The following is an 18410-nucleotide window of genomic DNA, read 5'->3' on the forward strand; positions in this document are numbered from 1 at the left end:
TAGAATGGAGATTGTATAAAACATGTAATTGTAGCACTACAGCTAATGCTCTTTTCCAATAAGGGAGGTGGTTTAGTTATATTTGATGCTATATTAAGGTTGATTTTTAAGCCTCTATTAACAGGCAGCAGCGTGAAGACGGTAATTTGATCTTTACAGGCGTGCTTAAATGGGTCACATTGATCAGAGGACGCCATCTGGAGGCCAGGGTGCACATTAATTACCAGCTAATGGACATAAGCGTAAACTATAAAAATGAAACATGCATAATGGCGTTCGGGAAACAGGGAAGGCAAAAAAAGAGAAAAGAAAAGAGGATGAACAAAGAAAACAGATTCTGTTTCTTTAATATCAACTTTTTGACTTGCATACCAATTCAGTGGCTGATGCACCAGGTAAAATAGACATTATATGTAACATTATGGGGGTAAAAATTCAGAGAGCAATACAGAAGTAAACAGGACCGTCATATAATCCATATGATCTGTGATGCACTGTGTAGATGATTTAAGCTTTCTTGTTGCCCGTCCATATAGGAATATCACATTGTTCTCCATAAAAAAAAAGAAAAATACATTAATTAGTGCCTTTGGGTTTTATAAAGCACAGCAATGCTGAAGTCAGAGGTATAACAGTTTGAAATGATCTTTGAACGTCCTTAAGTGTTTATATGTGACAGACAACAAAGAAAAAAGTTAACATTTTTGTTCCATCTGCATTCAGTCTTTGTAACACTGTCAGACAAAGAGAAATGATAATTATTTGGTACATGATGATTTACATGGTTTCATTTCTTTTTTAAAGACACACATTTAAGACGTACATTAACAGCTTGATGTTGCAACCATCTGCTGCCTGGCGTGCACCAGGACCTCATGATGGCCCACTGGGTCATTACCGTTTAACAGCCCCAGAGACCGTAGAGCTAAAGCACAGACAGACAGATTGTTAATGCACTTTCGCTCTTCAGTGAGTGTATGCATACAGCAATCCCACATCACAACATAAGGCGATAACTGTGAGCAGCGTGCACAAGCACATCTGTGCTTGTGTGTAATGTGGCGATGTCATCAAGAGGTCCGCTGTCCGCACGTCAATCAAGTATCAATAAATAATTTTGCAAAGTCATTTGGATTCGATTTCGGAGCAGTCCTGAGTCTGTCTTTGAAATTCTATGGCTGAATAGATGTACAGCATGAAGGTCCACATGTGCACGTGCCGGCACACTTAAACTTGTAACATGTTTGTGTGTCTTTGTGTGTGTGTGTGTCTGCCACTCTGTGTACTCAGTTCTTCTTCTTGAGCCCAGAGCCGCGATTATTGAATAAGCTCAGCCCTGATTTGCTGTTCCCATTAGCCACTCCACCGACTGTGACTCCAGGCTGCTGCAGCACTTTGTCCAATGTGGTTTTCTTAATCGCTGCTGGAGAGATGCGCTCCTGGTCTGCCAGGTACTGCAGCTCCCTGCGAGGACAAGAGAAATACTAATGTCACGAGTACACTAAAAATGAAAGGTTGTCTGTGTGTGCCATGATAACTATAACTAAAGGATAAAGACAGACACACAATTTAAAATGTCACAAAACTGAGTCAGGACTAAACGTGGAGTGAATGGGAAAATGGGTCAATTGAGAAATATACAGTTGCAATTTTTACATTTTTTTAACGACTTTCTGATTTTCTCACCGTGTCCTGATGCAAGAAGCCTCCACTGCATTGATAAGGAGGCTACGGAAGCCACCGCTCTCCAGAAAGTGCAGGGCGTGGATGGTGGCGCCCCCTGGTGAGCACACATTGTCCTTCAGCTGGCCGGGGTGTTGCTCCGACTCAAGCAGCATCTTTGCTGCTCCCTGAAAGTGAACATGAGAAATATGTAAAAATAAAGGAGGTATTGCAGAAACAGTGCAGGTGTTGGCATCCATTTCTATAGAGCATGGACAAGAGAATAAAGTCTGAGGCGTAGCTCAAATAATAAAGTTGCTCTGTATGCCACTAGGGGTTGTGAAGCTTTAACCTCCTGCTTCTCAGCGTCTTCTCTCACTTATTGTTTGCAAATTCTGCTGATCTGTTTTATCCTGTGTCACTTCTGTTGTAAATGGAGCACGTATGCAATGCAGAATCAGATTTGATGGCCCCAGCCAAATAGGTTTCCGGCACCATGCTGGTGTAAAGCGAATATTTGAATGACACCTTGGATGATTGGTTGGTTACCATTTCTCTTAATTTACTGAGTAAGAAACAAATTAACACCACTTAAAAAAAAAAAAAAAGAAAAAAGGAAAAAAAAGAGCAATATCCATTACCCATCAATCCAAGAACTGTCTCTAATTCTTCAGCTCAACACAAACTCTGTCGTTTTAACTCTCGTGGTTGAGTGAGCGAACCATACGCTGAAATGCTGCAGGGGCTCGGGATTTGATTCTTCCCTGCATGTCATTCCTCCCGGCTCTGTCCCTACTTTCTGTACAATAACGGCTACAAAAACAAACAAACAAAAAAAAACAAAAACAAAAAAACAACAACAACTCACCCCCCCAAAAATACATAACTTGGAATACAATCGGCTTGGTGCTGCATACGTCAACAGCAGTCCTTGTTCTGCTGTGCAGCCTTACAAAGCTCAGGGTAACAGCACAAGAACCAAGCTCTGGTTAGGAGCTCAAATGAGCTCATTGCCAGCTGCAATATAAAACAAAGGAGATGGAGCGCATCCAAACATGGGGTGAAGAAGCAGCTACATGATATCGACACAATAGCCCCCCGCCAGCGAGTCAGCGGTGAAAAGATCCCCCCCCCCACCAAAAAACCCCAAAACAAAACCATGAGATTGGATGGGTTAGCCCATTCAATAAAAGACTAAGGAGTTATCCTCGAGTAAATCAACTGTGGATGCTATTGTTCAACTAAAGGGCTAAAAAAGATACATTTTTATTTTATTTATTTTTTTAAAAAAAAGGCCAAATGAGTCCACAGATGTATCTGTGCAGCCCATTCAAGTAATGTGTAGAAAACAATTCATAATAACATCTAACTTGTAAGCGCACACACACACGAAGCCTGAAGCAACTGCCATGATAACAAAAACTGAAATGAGTAATTTCCAGTAATGTCTCTGATAAACTGCCAAAGCCTAATCACATCCCAACAGCGCCGTATAAACAGAATCAAACTACATTTAAGTTTAATGTTAAAAAGAGCAATTTAAAATTTGTGCAGACCCTGCAGAAAAAGAGCTGCAGGATCAAAATTTATCCTTTTCTTCTTCTTTTCCTCCTCTTTTGGCAAGCCCGAGTGCCCCGCAGGTGTTTATTTTTCTTGGGTTTCATTATTTTTTCGTTGAACAAAAGTCAGCAGTTATCAGACGGCAAAATTGCTGGATGCACTGAAAACAGCAACTCAAGCTTAATAATTTTGTTGCCTCCAAACATGCAGCGTAGCAGATCAAGGAAACTTAATATTTAGAATAAGTGCAACAGAAGAGACCTGAATGTGACACACAGATTTAGCACTACTGACCAACAGGGCCTGAGCTCCAAGTCTGACAGCGAGCCTCCTCGGCAGTCCCATCTTCACTCCTCCGTCTGCGAGAGCATCCAGGGCTGTGAACGCCTGTATAAACACAACATTTTCTATTATTTTAAGCAACAAGAAAGTCATCAACATGTCTTTAAAGCATCTAAACCCATCACAAAAATTCAACATCACCTGGCCCGTTTCAGACCAGAGCCATTCCTCCCTTGGCTTATTTTGAGAGCCACCCCACATTTCAACAGATTTGAGAAATACAATGTTACATTACGGTACGGAGAAAAAGTTGAGGACGGAATAAAATCCTGGTGGACACAGTCTGCAAGCTTCATCTGCAAATCATCCAGTGCCATGGGAAAATCTTTTTGGGAGGCAGAAATGTATCCAACTAGGTCTAAACTGGCCAGCAGCACCACAACAATAGAAGACATGAGGCAATAGTTGCACTGCACAATGTTATTTTTTCCTCACAGTTCAATTCAGTTTTATTCCTGCAGCATCCGTTCATAACAGTGATCTCAAGGTGCATTATAATATAAGGTAAGAAGATCGACTGTGAGTTGTACTTGGCGACAGTAGGGAGGAAGAACTCCCTTTTAACAGCAGAATGAATAACAGGGAGACACAACCATCTGCCTTGACTTCTTGGATCGTGAAGGAAACAATGACGGACAACAAACTACAAGTGAGGGTAGAGATCAATTTAAGCTACTGATTAGTTTTCTTATGCTTCTCCTTTATTCTTTACATTCCACTAAATATGTCTAGTGTGAGGCAGGAAAGTAAATGCTCTCCCAGAACTAGTTTTTACAATATGCTGTTGAACAGCCAGCACAGAAAAAAGAAAATAATCCTCAGAGCCCGTCCATCCATTCGCTTCCGCTTATCCTTTTCAGGGTCATGGGGGTCGCTGGAGCCTATCCCAGCTGTCACAGGGCGAGAGGCAGGGTACACCCTGGACAGGTCGCCAGTCTGTCGCAGGGCTAACTCACATAGACAGACAACCATTCGCACTCACATTCACTCCCGCATTCATACCTATGGGCAATTTGGATTAATCAATCAACCTGTATGTCTTTGGACAGTGCTGCACCGTCCTCAGAGCCCTTCAAATGTATTTAGAAATACCTGCCCAAAGCCAGAGTCCCACTACAAGCAAGTCGTGCCAAAGGCATGCCTTTTTAAACGCCCCTAGTGACTCATTTTGGAAGTAACTTTAAAACTTTTATGTTCTGTTTATCACTGGAATTAAACTGCTTGTAAAGAATCAACACTCAAATCTAATACAAAACATCTACAAAAGTTTTTAAACACCTCTTTCCCCATGAACGTTTTACTTCTAACACCAACACCATCGTTCAAGAAGAAAAAGAAAATCTGAAAAGATATCAAGTCAGGATTTTTCAAGTCCGCTTTCTTACAAGATCTCTGCTAAAGCTCAGATTCTATGCAGACATCAGCCAAAGACACATTTACTCTTGATTTCCTCCACCAGTGCTTACATCGGCCTGCTACACACGAAATTTGATGTGACATTTTCGAAAGCAAAGAGGACTGAAATTTGGAAACACACTCGTGGCACTACAGGTAATTACCAAGGACAGGATATGACAAAACTGCCCAAAAATACCACAACAGCACAAACACGAAAGGTCCTTTATATGGACAGGATATATACATACACACCTGCCAATGTTTTTTCCTTTATCTAGACCTCAAGCTTGAGACCATGTGCACAATATTACCAGTCACTGAAAAACAGTGAACACGCAAAGGTTTCTAAACAGTCAGTGCAGTCGTGACTAGCAGGTACGAAGCCAAAACAATGTGTTCTTGAATCAACCTAATCAGAAAAAGACACATTTTCTGCTTACATCTATGAAGAAGTGCTTACTTTTCTCAACATCCTGTCATGAATCGAACGCTTCACATCATTATTTTTGACATCTTATAGACTAAATAATTTATCAAAGGCTAATGATTAGTTTCAGACCAGGCTGTGAAGCCTGACAGCTGAAGATAAACAGAAGTAATAGCAACCAGTCTTCGAAAAATACAGCGTATCAGATCATTCCTGCATCAATCCACATAAATCCCAGTAGCTCTGAGTGCAAAATGGAGAGGGTGGTTTGATAAAAATATAAATAAATTCCTCGTAAGACACACTGTAAGACGAAGGATGCTGCAAAATTTTAAAGGGGATCTATTACCCATCTATCAATTTTCTTCTCCTTCTCCAGTTCAGGGTTGCAGAGGAGCTGGAGTGGAGCTCGAGCAAATAAAACAATAACACACTTTTTAAAAAGGTGTTATGTTTACAGTGATGTTGCTCTGTATCATAAATACCAGTGCTGAGGGTGCGAGTACTCGCTGTAGTATAGTACAAAATCTCGACATCATTGGTGGTATAAAAAAGGGGAGGAAGTCAGACCTGGAACCAAATACATTTTTTCTCTTTTCAAAGTTGTTTTTGGTTCCAGGAAGTCTCATCTTTTCAAAGTGTTGCAACATCTCCCTCTGTATAATGTGTAAATCTCTAAGCATCTGTACTGATAAATAACTGAAATTGCGATAAAAACTGACATGATCGTACACTTGTGTCTTCAGTCTGGCACAGTGGCCAATGCTGTCTGGTTGGTTTTATACTGATTATATACAGATTACAAAAGTTCAGCCCAGAAGCTAAGAGGTTTTTTTTTTTTAGACTGTACAGAGGGCCTGATAAACAAACTTTGTATTTCCATCATGCATAACTATTACTACTTGGAGTCCCATAAGAAAGAAATAGAGATCTGGAAATGAGAATACCAGATTTTGTTTAACTAAGAGGGATCTAAAACGGCTCCTTTCAGACAGTGGGTGAACTGAGGATTTAGATAAAAGCACAGTTTAAAGGGAATAACTGATTAAGAATTAACCGAACCCCTTTACCTGGCTCAAGCTTGTCCTTAGGGGGGCTCACACCCGACATATGCATCACATGTCCACATATAGTCAAGATGTCACTGTTACCTGAAATCTACTGGCTGTCTGGAGATAATGTATTTAACCTTGAGCAAATAAAACAAGAATAACTTTTTTTTTTTTTTTAAAGGTTACGTTTATCAGATTGCTGTTGATTTTCTATTTGGGAAAGACTAAAACTTCTTTGGAGGCATAGAAACATTTTTACGCACAAAAACCTATTCTAGCAGAGTCATAATGGGCTAGAATAGAAAATGAGTATAACAGGTCCTCTTTAATGAATGAATTCTGCACCAGGCTCCAATGTAGTCTATTTTAGGATGAAGGATTACTCAGATTATTTCATCTGTGCCAGGCCTCACTGTAATAGCCAAAACCTGGATCCATCAGACTTTACAGTCATCCTTCCGGGAAACAAAACCACCCCCGAAGTGACTTACGTAGGCAGGTCCGCTGCCACTCAGACCGGTGACAGCATCAATGAGGTCCTCCTCCACTTCCGTGCAGAAGCCTACGCTGGCCATCAGCTGCTCCAGTAATTTCCCATCCTCCACCTTGATAAAAATGCCACAGTGACAAAATGTATGTTAATGGGGTTAAAATAAAGCTGAAATCCCACTACCTGATCATACATCTTATCTTTTCTGACAATAAACACGAGGCGATTCATCCCTCTTTACCTCTGCATGTGTCCCAGTGGCATACACTGTTGCTCCCTCTTTCACCACCACTGGAGTGTTTGTCATACACCTCATGACTTTAGGAGCTGAGCGGTACTGAAGCAGCTTCTGTAAAATTAATAGGAAATGTAGGCGATGTCAGTAAATGAGACGTGTTTGAAATCACACCAGAGCAGCTTAATTTAACTTAGTGATATGCAAGAAACAAGTCAGGAGATGTAAAACACATTTGGAGCATTTAAGTGTGTACATTTCCTCCTTTCAAAGTACAACAAAGACCTACTTTATCAAACCTAACTCAAAACATGGTCTCTCTATTAAATTTACTCCCAGGAAAATTACAAACATGCAATCATCCACATAGAGAACATGCTGTAAATACCGATTTTAATGCAACATTATTCATATTTTAGTTTATATCTATTTATTAGTGCTGGTACAGCCCCTTTAAATGAAAAACTGAACTAAGAGACCAATGCTCACCTTTTCTATGGAGCTTATGGTAACACCTGCAGCACAAGACACTATGAGATGACGGTCCTCAATGTCTGGCCCAATCTCATCCAGAACGAAGGGGATAATGTGGGGCTTTACAGCCAAAAAGAGCACATCACTCTTGTTGACGGTCTCTTTGTTACTTGTTGTCAGGTTCACTCCCATTTTCTACAGGAAAAGAGCAAAAAAGACAGGGGTACTTGTCATGAAAACTGCAGATGTTAAGACGTGAAGAGGCGGGGAAGGACAGGTGATATCACAATAACTATGTGGAAACTTCTCACCCTCAGCCCCAATACCGTGGGCAGGTCTGTGTCTGGGGAGCTCGCTGTAATCCTGTGGGTGGCGATCACACCTGGTGACAGGTGGAAGCAGAGAAATAAATAACAGCTGTAAAATAAGTCCTTACTGAGGCCCAGAGTCACAAGAAAGATGGACAAAGTGGAGAAAAAGAGCTAAAAGACTCATATCACCTGCAGCAGTGAAGCCCTTCACCAGTGCATGAGCCAGCTGGCCCGCTCCAATGAATCCAACACTCATGATGTGGCACTTCTGTCCTACAGTGGAGGAGGGGGGAGAGTCATCTCAGTCCACCAGACTTTTCACATTTTACGCCTGACTAGCAGAGAGAAAACGTCCTGGAGCTGGCCCGGACAACAAATGATGGCCAAAGACTCATCTGACACTCTTCCAGCACCCATGGCTGACTCCAGCAGGATATGAGTGCAGTTACTGATTTACAGTGAGCTTTACATCTAAATAAAACCTATCTAAATGCCGTATATCATACAAATACTCTCAGCCTTTATTTGAATGTGCACGGAGCTAAAGGCACTGAGTTTGTGTCTGCAGTGTACAAATCCACGTAAACCACGATTTCACATGTTTTCAGTGTTAAATACTGACTTACACAACCAATTAGCAACTATTAGGGGGCGTTAATCTATGAAGCGTTATCCTTATTGAAATGATAAAGCCATTAGCTAGCCGTTGAGCTCCCTTCCCAGCTAACTTTTTTTTAGCTAGATTTACACCCATAAATGACTGAGAAACATGGCGGATACATATTAAACATGCTAAGATACCTTATCCAGACGCTCCAACTGATGTTTCTGCGTTGATGGATATAAAGTGTCGATGTGACCGCCTTTTCCCGGTGTCAAAAAACACACAAAAAACACCAGTTTTTTTGTGTCAACGTGGCTTCCTTTTTCTCAGCCCACATGTGAGCTCAGAGCAGCAGCAGACATCAAAGAGGACCAATCACGACAGACATACTCGGAGTCTCTGACCAATGGAGATGCTTGATTATGAAATATGGGCGTGGTGGAGTTGCATCAGCTTCATCCCGGGAAAAATACAGGTCACCCACCCTGTGCGTTTCAAAGTAGGTCATGTTCATATAGTGAGACCGGAACTTCCAGCACATATTAAGACAATAATATGTGACCATGAACCGAGTGCTAATCTAATAGAGTATTTAGTCGAGTGTATTAAGTAACAATAACAGTTAAAACACAGAAAATGTCTGTTTTTTCACTATGTAGTTTAAATTTATGTATATATATATATATATATATATATATATATATATATATATATATATATATATATATATAGGGGTGCAACGATATTCGTATCGATATTGAACCGTTCGATACAGTGCTTTCGGTTTGGTATGCATATGTATCGAACAATACAAAATTTGTAATTTATTTTATCAACTTTCCTTCTGACGATGCTGTCTGTGTTAAGCGCTCAGTGAATCTGCGTTCGACTACTCCGCCTAGGGTCGACAGTGCAGCCTAGGCGGAGTAGTCGAACGCAGATTCACTGAGCGCTCAACACAGACAGCATCGTCAGAAGGAAGAGCGCAGGGCAAGCTAGCGAGACAGAAGTTAAGCTCTCCTTGTAACATGGACCTTCCCCACCCTCATTCAGATCTGGTGTTTGGAATTATTTTGGTTTTCATGTGACGTATGATCCTGAAGGTAAGCGAGTCATGGACTAAAGTAAAACAGTATGTTGGATGTGCCATGCAATACTCAATTACATGGGTGGGAACTAGTGTGTTAGCGCAGTTAGCTTGTTAACTTGTTGGCCGTCTAGCCCCATGCACGGGGCGATCGGCAGTAGCTCGTTAACGGAGATTTGCCGTGTTGTGGCGTTAAGGTCATTTCAACGAGATTAACCTGAAAGCACTAGTGGGAACACAACGAATATGACTGCACATTTACGCCGACATCATCCTAGTGCAAAGACAAGTGGAAGCAGAAAAAAAACAAGCAAGCATGCTACTAACTTTAGCCGAGTCATTTAGATAGCTGTTTAATATGCTGCTGAGAATATAGCCCAGAAGAAGCGGATAGTATAGCTTTTATTTTGGAAAGAGACATTTCTCTGTAATAAACTCTCTTTTCCAAAGATGAGTGATTCCTCAATCAGATACAGGGCTCGCAATATCGCTAGCCCGACGTCCCGGTGCTAGCGATTTTTTCAGTCGGGGTACCAAAATCTATCTCTGCCCTGCCCGTCGGGCTATTGTAGGAAGGAAAAATATATGTCAATGCTTTTGCATTCTTTCGGAAATGTCGCTGGGTAATTATGTCATTGGCATCGGTGAGCCACTGTCAATATGCGACATATTGACGGTGAGCCACTGTCAATATGCGACATATTGAAGTCGCGTTTGAATTTGCGCTTGTTTTTTTGCTTTCACTTTGCAATCGCGCGAACTGTGTATAGAGAGCGACAGCACTGATCTGTGAGTGATGATAATTTGTGCACCAATTCCTCTGACATCGTCTTATTAATCGTTAGCTTACTATGCAAACATGACAAGTGAAATCTCCCGCAGCTTAAACATGTGAGAGGTTGATCGCGCAGAGAATCGCTGAGCTTATGTGAGTGCGTGTGTAAAAGCAGCAGGATTTATATTTGACTACGATGACCTGGATGACTGAGAACCTTCACAGACAGATATATATTTTAGTTCTGCTGAGCCAAATAAGACAGGTCAGGGTGAAGAAGTGACAGCCAAAGAAAAGCTTACCACAAAACGGAGAAGTTATGACAAATCAGACTATAAGGCAAAAAAGAAAGTGCAGCTTTATGGTTTCATGGACAAAAGAATTTCTGTGGCTGCAATATGACGAGCTAAATAACCAGGGCTGCACATAAGTGGTCCGCAGGTGCGCATTCGCTGTCAAAATAAAAAACACGCACAAGGGTTAGGGTTAAATTTAAAAACTGTACTTTTGAGTTAAAATATATATTTATAATTTTAATAAATGACAAATTAAAAAGGCATGAACATTTTTTTTGTATCAAAAAAATATCGAACCGTGACACCAAAGTATCGAACCGAACCGTGAATTTTGTGTATCGTTGCACCCCTAATATAAATATATGTATATATATATAAATATATATATATATATATATATATATATATATATATATATATATATATATACACATATATGTGTGTGTGTATATATATATATATATATATATATATATATATGTATATATATATATATATATGTGTATATATATATATATATACACATATATATATATACACATATACATATATATATATATATATATATATGTATATATATATATATATATATGTATATGTGTATATGTGTATATATATATATGTGTATATATATATATATATATACATATATGTGTCTGCTCATGAGTCTGCCTGTCAAGTTCAGTGTCCTGTCTGGTTCTCTGTGTCTGTTAAGTTTCCTGTTTTATTCTGAAAGTTCATGTCTCATGTCAGTGAGTTCAGTTTTACCTCTCCCCTATCTCGTTAGGTCTTATTTCTCCCAGCTGTGTCCCCCTTCTGTCTCTAATTCCTTGATGACTCCCTCAGTGTATTTAAGCCCAAGTGTGTCTTTGTGTCAGCGTCGCGTCGTTAATGTCTGTTCACCCTCACTTGCTGCGTGTTTAGGATTTCCAGTCCTCCTGCATCTCTGTTTAGAGTTTTGTTTGCTTTTGTGAGTTTTATTTTATCTTGATGTTCTGCTCCAGCAATCAAGCTGCATTTTCTGTTTAAACCTCGTGTCCTGAGAATCCTGCATTTTGGGTCCACCACTCCTGCCTGCCTGCCACACAGCCGACCATGACAGTATTAATACCAATGCTGGTATTAATATCGGATTAATACTAGTGTTGAATTGAAATTAAAATATTTTTGGAAATGAAAAAAATATACCTTTAAATATACCTCAAACACATGAATTATTAAAAAAATAAAAAGTTATTTAAAAAGCAATTTTAAATTATACCTTTAGGCACTTTATTACTATCATCCTCTCACAAAAACACAATTTGTTTGTATTTCTTTAGTCGATTCTAGAAAAAATGCCAACGATTACACAAATTGGCAGGGATGAAATAGTTTTTAGCACTAAGAAGGTGTTAAAAAGGAGCTATTAGCCAAAATCTTGGCATATGGTGGTTTGAAGTGTGTCCTTACAAGTTTCAGGAAACTGGAAAAAATGAAGGTTAAAAGAAGTGGCAAGCTTAAAAAACATTCACATAAGATGAACAGTATCTGAAAGTCATGTCCTTAAAAAATCTAGCAAAGACCTGACACAGAACCTGAGAGATGCATCTGACCCTTCAGCTGATCTATCTGTTCAACCAGAACCTCATCAGAAATGGTCTCAGTGGGAGCGTGGCTGTCTTAAGGAAGGGAAACTGGACAAATGTGGAGGTATGCCAAATTACACAAGAGCTGAACTGAAATTCAGTGATATCAGGTCTTAAGGGTAAATTTTGGACTGAAATCACTGTCATTATTGATGTCATTAAGATGATAGGGATGAAGTGGACTCGGGGTCCGTGAGCAGTGTGGACTATTATTATTATTATTTGATGTGTGTGTCTTCTGCACTGCTGGTGTTCCTGTGTTCATGCCTGTGTACTGGCAGGTATGTGTGGGTGTGTGTGTGGATGCAGGTGTATCTGGGAGCACCTGTTTACAGGCATCTTCAGGCCTGGTGGGTGTGCCCTGCCAGGTGGCTGGCCACACCTAAGGAAATGATCACACACCTGCAGCTGATCAAGCATTGTCGGGGGAGCTACAAAGCAGTGCAGCTGAGAGCTCCTCGACGCTGGATCGTTGAGTGACTTTCCATCAGTTCTCAGTAAATGTGCAAAGTAAGTGCCAGTCTGCTGTTATGTAAAGGTACGGCTGCCTTTGTAACACATACATATTTGTATGTGAAACACATACAAAGAAACATACTTGTTTCCCCTGGAAACAAGAAAGCAGCTGACGGACTGTACACAAGGAACGGAGACAGAGCACGGGAGTCGGGATTGCACTGGGGATTTATTGTTGTTTGGATTGTTACATCGCTGTAAATAAACGCACTGCCTTCATCAAAGAGTGCTGCATTTTGGGTCCTATTTTCCTCCACATCCCCACAGTCTGCCACGTGGACCGTGACATGAAGAAAGTTAGTAGGATAGATAGATACATTACAGATTACATTTTAACTCCTGATGACAGAGTAAAAAAATGTCTAAGATCTACGAAACCCTAACCTATAACCTATCAATATAAATAAAGATTATTTTTCTTGTTTCTTTGTTTTAGTGCTGTTTGCCAATACTTTGGATATACATTTTGGTACAAAGACTCTGATATTACTTGAATTATTAGTTAAATCTGGGCTCATCTCAGTTTTAGCCAAGCATATATCACTGAGGACTCTGAGTATCTGAACAGCTGGCGCTTTCAGAGCTCAGCCTTGCATTCTGCTTTATATATAGACAGGAGCATAAGCAATCCCTCAGTGTGCATTCCTGTGAGAAAATAAATGGAATGTGGTCCCGTGAAGAAGACATATCACTTCTTCCCGTAGTGTGTAAATTTAGGCTGGTATGGAATGGGAAACATGAAAAGAACAGACAGGCATGATAGACAAGAAGAACCTTTTAAAATGTGGAGAGGGGAGATTTTAACATTAAACTGACAGTTACAGGACAAGTTCTTGGCTAATTCTGAGAATATGTGCTGGTGAAATACCAAGGGATAGGCAGCCAAACTGTATTCATACTCCATAGCTCATTAGCGTATGTGCTATTCAGTTCTGCTTTATTTCAAATTCTGTCAACTCTAAGGGGAAAGAAAAAAAAGAACTGGTCCGCAGTCTCCTGTTAGAATAACAATCGTCTATTCATATTCAGCTCCCTAAAATATCTCAAGCCAATTCTGGTAACCCGCAATGTTTTGATGACTCATGCTTTCCGTGCATTTGATCAAAACGTCAATCTTGTAGAAGATTTGCTGTCTGCAGCACAGAATCACAAAAATGAGGTGATGACTTCTGAAGTACAAAGACAAACCTCTATAAATATCAGTACTTTTGTGTATTTTTATGAAAAGTACTAAACCCACCAGTGTGGCAAGTGATGAAACACACAGTGTTCCTCTACCTGTTTAGACTGAAAATGTGGGATAAATAGAGACTGTGGAGAATTTCTGCCTGACGTGTCTTTAAATTTTCAGTATCAGGTCAATCTTAGCACTAGTGTAGGTGAGAAAATAGTGAAATACATAATAAAATATTACTCATTTAAAGGGGTAAAATTCTAAATACTGATTATTAATGATTATAAATACTAAAAACATACTTAAAGTGTAAAGTTTTTATAGATATGGCAATAAATGTTGTGCAGAGGATCATAAAACAAATGTCCAACTCCTGAAAAGTATGTTAGTTTCTTTACTCTGCGCTCCTTTAACATGAATCACTGCATCAGTGGAGTGTGGCATGGAGGTAATCCATGGTGAGGTGTTAATAGACCCCAGGGTGCTTTGATAGCAGCCTTCACTTTCTTTTTGCGTCGGGTGTTTGTCGTCTTCCTTTTGGCAATATTCCCCAGATTCCTCGTGGGGTTCAGGTCTGATGATTTGGCTGGTCGGTCAACCACAGTAATAACATGGTTAGCAAACATTTTGTAGTAGCTTTGGCAGTCTGTGTGGCACTGTCAGCAGGTGTTAAGTCCTGCTGGAAAATTAAATCGGCATGTGTATAAAACTTGTCAGCAGAGGAAGAAGAACAGAGTGCTGCGAAATCTGTGCACTCTGTGTTAATATTGGTCAACCTTCATAGAAGTGAGGAAATCACTGTGGATGACTCAAAATAAATTCTAAGATTATTGTATTTATGTTTGAACATCTCTGTAGGAGCAACTCAAAACGTTTCCAGATTTTGTTTACAACACAATATGCAAGATAAAAAATAAATACATTTTAGAAACCCATCATCACTGTGATCCATGATACTAATTTTCACCTCAACATTATTTGAGTATGCCCATCATTTGGTTGACATTGTGTATTATAGACCCAGGATTGAGCAGCTGATGGTTCTACATATCAGTATATCATATGTTGAGGTCAGCAAGGATTACCTCCAAAAAGCCTTGAAGGGTGATTAACGTTTGAGTCCTCTCAAAAGTCCATCCATCCATCCATCCATCCATCCATCCATCCATCCATCCATCCATCCATCCATCCATCCACACTCACAAAGGCCTAGAAACCATTTGGCCAATCATCCAGAAAATGAAAATTCAGATTTAGATCAGTTACTTTAGGTCAGAAAGATTTTCGATTGCCAAAGGGTCACAGAAGCCTTTCCAAGCTGTTCCAAGGTGAGAGGAGGGATACAACCTGAACTAGTTACCATTGTATTTGTATTTAGTAAGTAAGACAACCACACACTCTTCACATCCACACCTACCTGTTGGAGGATGCTGAAGTACCTGGAGACAATCTACACAGGCAGAACATGCGAACGCCATAAAGCCCTCAGGAGACCAGTACATTCAAACCCACCACCATGTCTCCCCTGATAAAACACTCTCCTTACCTAAACAATAAAATTTGAGCATATTTGAATGAAAAGAATTAATTTTTTGTGTGCAACTGCAAAATGTGCATTCTTCCTCAAGCTTGTTAAATATCCCTAAAACAACACAGACACTTTTTCCTTCTGCAGAAGGATTGAGAAGAAGATTGTCTCTGCATTTGTATGCATTTATATTCAGAAGAAAAGGGAAAATTGTTGGGAATTAGGGAAAAATATTCCCTTCTGATGATACAAAGTGTCAGTGTTCTTCCTCTTGTTGGTTGCAGAATAAGCTAATTACCCACAAATCTGTTCCATGAACCTAATCTGAAACTAGCTGAAATTTACAGAGATATATCCCCACGACGCTGCCTCTCAGTCTGACAGACAGACAAAGTCAATTTACCACTGCCTGCCTCTGCTCTATCTATCACTCAGACTCGGTATGTGTGCTGAGGCGTGACAACACTCATTCTGTCTTTCTTTTTTTTTGACAAAACCCCGAGAGATTTATTAAAAATACCCGTAGAGCACAAATCTTTTTTTCTCTCTCTCTCTTTTCAGCAACAGCAGAAAGCAGATCTAGGTGAAGCGTTCACAACAAATTGTTGCTTGCAGTGATTAGGGGCCCGAGGTGTGTATTCGTGCTTGTGTTCTTCACGATGTGAGAACGAGAGAGAGAAAAGTAGCTTTGGTGAGTGAGGGGAGATGTGCATATTTAATATCACAGACAGACAGAAATCTTTCCCAAGTGTTGCCATACATCACCCTCCTGCAGTCTGAGACAAGAATAAGCGGCAAAGACAGAATACAAAGGAAATGGCAGCAGGGAAGTTAAGGCATCCAGTGTAATGTCAGCTTTCATTTGAATGTCAAACCCAAAACTAATAAAGGATTTCCCACAGCACATCTCAAAATCTCAGGAACAAATCAGACTGTAAATCCCAGAAGAATCTGTGGGAGAGAAGCCTCAATAATATACTCCTTCTGTGTCTCTATCCTTGGTACCTGTATTTCGCTTACCAGGATGATATTACCGCTTGACTATAGCTCTCGTGTGGTGTGGATAAAGCCATGAGAGGTCTGAGGAGAGCAAACTAAAGGTCACCAGAAAATATTTGTCTTTTGCTCACCAGTTTTCATCAACGCTCAGTTCAAACGTTTACATCACACTTGCATTTTATAGAGGTAGAAATGCGGGGGTGCTTGTTTGGTATTGTCAGTCTGTACATCAGGAAAGGCACAATGCAAGCTGAAAGGTTTTAGAGAAACATATGCTGCCATCCTAGGGTATTTAAAAGTAGAATGGTATGCAGCTTTCAGGCCCCTCTTCTGTGAAACCAGCTTCCAATTTGGATTCAGAAAACAGACATGCTTTCTACTTTTGAGATCAGGCTTCAAACTTTACTCTTTGCTAAAGCATATAGTTAGGGTTGGATCAGGTGACCCTGATTCCTCACTTAGTTACACTGCAATAGGGCTAGGCTGCTGGGGGCTTCCCATGATGCATTGAGTTTTCCCCCTGATCACTATGTGCTTACATGCTACTCGGTAACCTATTTAATCATTAGTTATTATTATTCTCTGGCTCTTCTCCACAGCATCATCCTGTTTCCCTCCCCTCATCCCCAACCCGTTGCAGTAGATGGCCGCCCCTCCTTGAGCCTGCTGGAGGTTTATTCTGGTTAAAAGGGAGTTTTGCCTTCCCACTGTTGCCAAGTGCTTGCTCATAGTGATTTGTCTGATTGTTGGAGTTTTCTCTGTATTATGTGAGGGTCTTTACCTTACAATATAAAGCGCCTTGAGGCAAGCGTTGCAACATTCTCCTCCCAAAAATTCAGCGACTGTCCTCCTCAGTTTCCAGACTGTTATTTAAAGAAGAATCGATGCTACACAGTAGTAAAAATGGTCCTTCCCAATCCACATGTTGCTGCCATCAAATTCAAAATGAGATATTTTTCTTAAAATGGTGCATTTTCTCAGATTAAATATTCCGTTTTTTTTTTTTTATTAGAAATATTATTTCTGTGTTCTATTGTGAATGAAATATGGGTCTATGAGATTTGCAAATCATTGCATTCTGTTTTATTTACATTCTATTCTGTCATTTCATTCAGGCAAACAAAACACAATTCAGTAAACACATCGGATTTTCACAATATAGGTTCAACACCACACACTGTGATGGCATGCAGTTCAGTAGCCTAGCAACATATGCAATCAATATTGAAGCTGATTACATAATGCTGGATGTGTCTGTTAAGTACCATGCCGTTGCTTTCATACTAAGCTCCCACACTGTTTTGCATGCAGTAGCAGACTGAGATCTACTGGGACCAAAAATCAAGACTTCAGCATTGTTCCACCCAACATTTGGCAAAACGAGAGCTGAGATCCGCAGGGGGAATCTGACACCAACAACATGTGCCATCAGAGATTAGTGACAACAGTGAGCCAGCCGTCGCTCCATGTGCCCCCAGCAGGAAGGTGAGGAGGGGACAGTTATGATGGACACCTGCCGCATCCCATCTCTGTCAGGCGACTTCATCCACTGCTATGTTTAAGACAGAGGCCCTTGGGATAGAGAGGAAAAATGAGTGCCAAACATGGAACAGCTGCTGAATGGAGGTCTGCGGAGGAGCGGGCAGAATGCAGGCCTCGACTGAGCTGCAGATTGCTCTGTGGTGACAGTGTCCATCATTTTCAGTCGTAGCTTTCTCTGGGCTCTGTCATATTCAACTGATGTTACATCTCACTCTGGAAATATAACCCCAGAGAAGAGTACACACGGATCAAGCAGTACCTCCAGAGAGCTAGCTAACAGAAATAATTGAGCAGAATATATAAGAGGATC

The 18410-nt window shown here is 40.4% G+C and overlaps 1 protein-coding gene across 1 annotated transcript; it reads right to left on the reverse strand.

Annotated features, from left to right (window-relative positions):
• Positions 1 to 330: 330 nt before the first annotated feature.
• Positions 331 to 8896, reverse strand: pycr1b (pyrroline-5-carboxylate reductase 1b). Its single transcript, XM_085277658.1, has 9 exons — positions 8753 to 8896; positions 8141 to 8224; positions 7952 to 8022; positions 7656 to 7835; positions 7173 to 7280; positions 6933 to 7046; positions 3517 to 3609; positions 1687 to 1850; positions 331 to 1464 (listed from the first exon to the last, which is right to left on the reverse strand). The coding sequence occupies exons 2-9, from the start codon at positions 8205 to 8207 to the stop codon at positions 1287 to 1289; spliced, it is 975 nt and encodes a 324-aa protein (XP_085133784.1). The 5' UTR covers positions 8208 to 8224; positions 8753 to 8896; the 3' UTR covers positions 331 to 1286.
• Between the last annotated feature and the right edge of the window lie 9514 nt (positions 8897 to 18410).

Source organism: Mchenga conophoros, linkage group LG6, assembly GCF_057382185.1.
Source record: "Mchenga conophoros isolate Kocher_MC1m ecotype Shallow Benthic linkage group LG6, M_conophoros_male_GT1.1, whole genome shotgun sequence".
NCBI lineage: Eukaryota > Metazoa > Chordata > Actinopteri > Cichliformes > Cichlidae > Mchenga > Mchenga conophoros.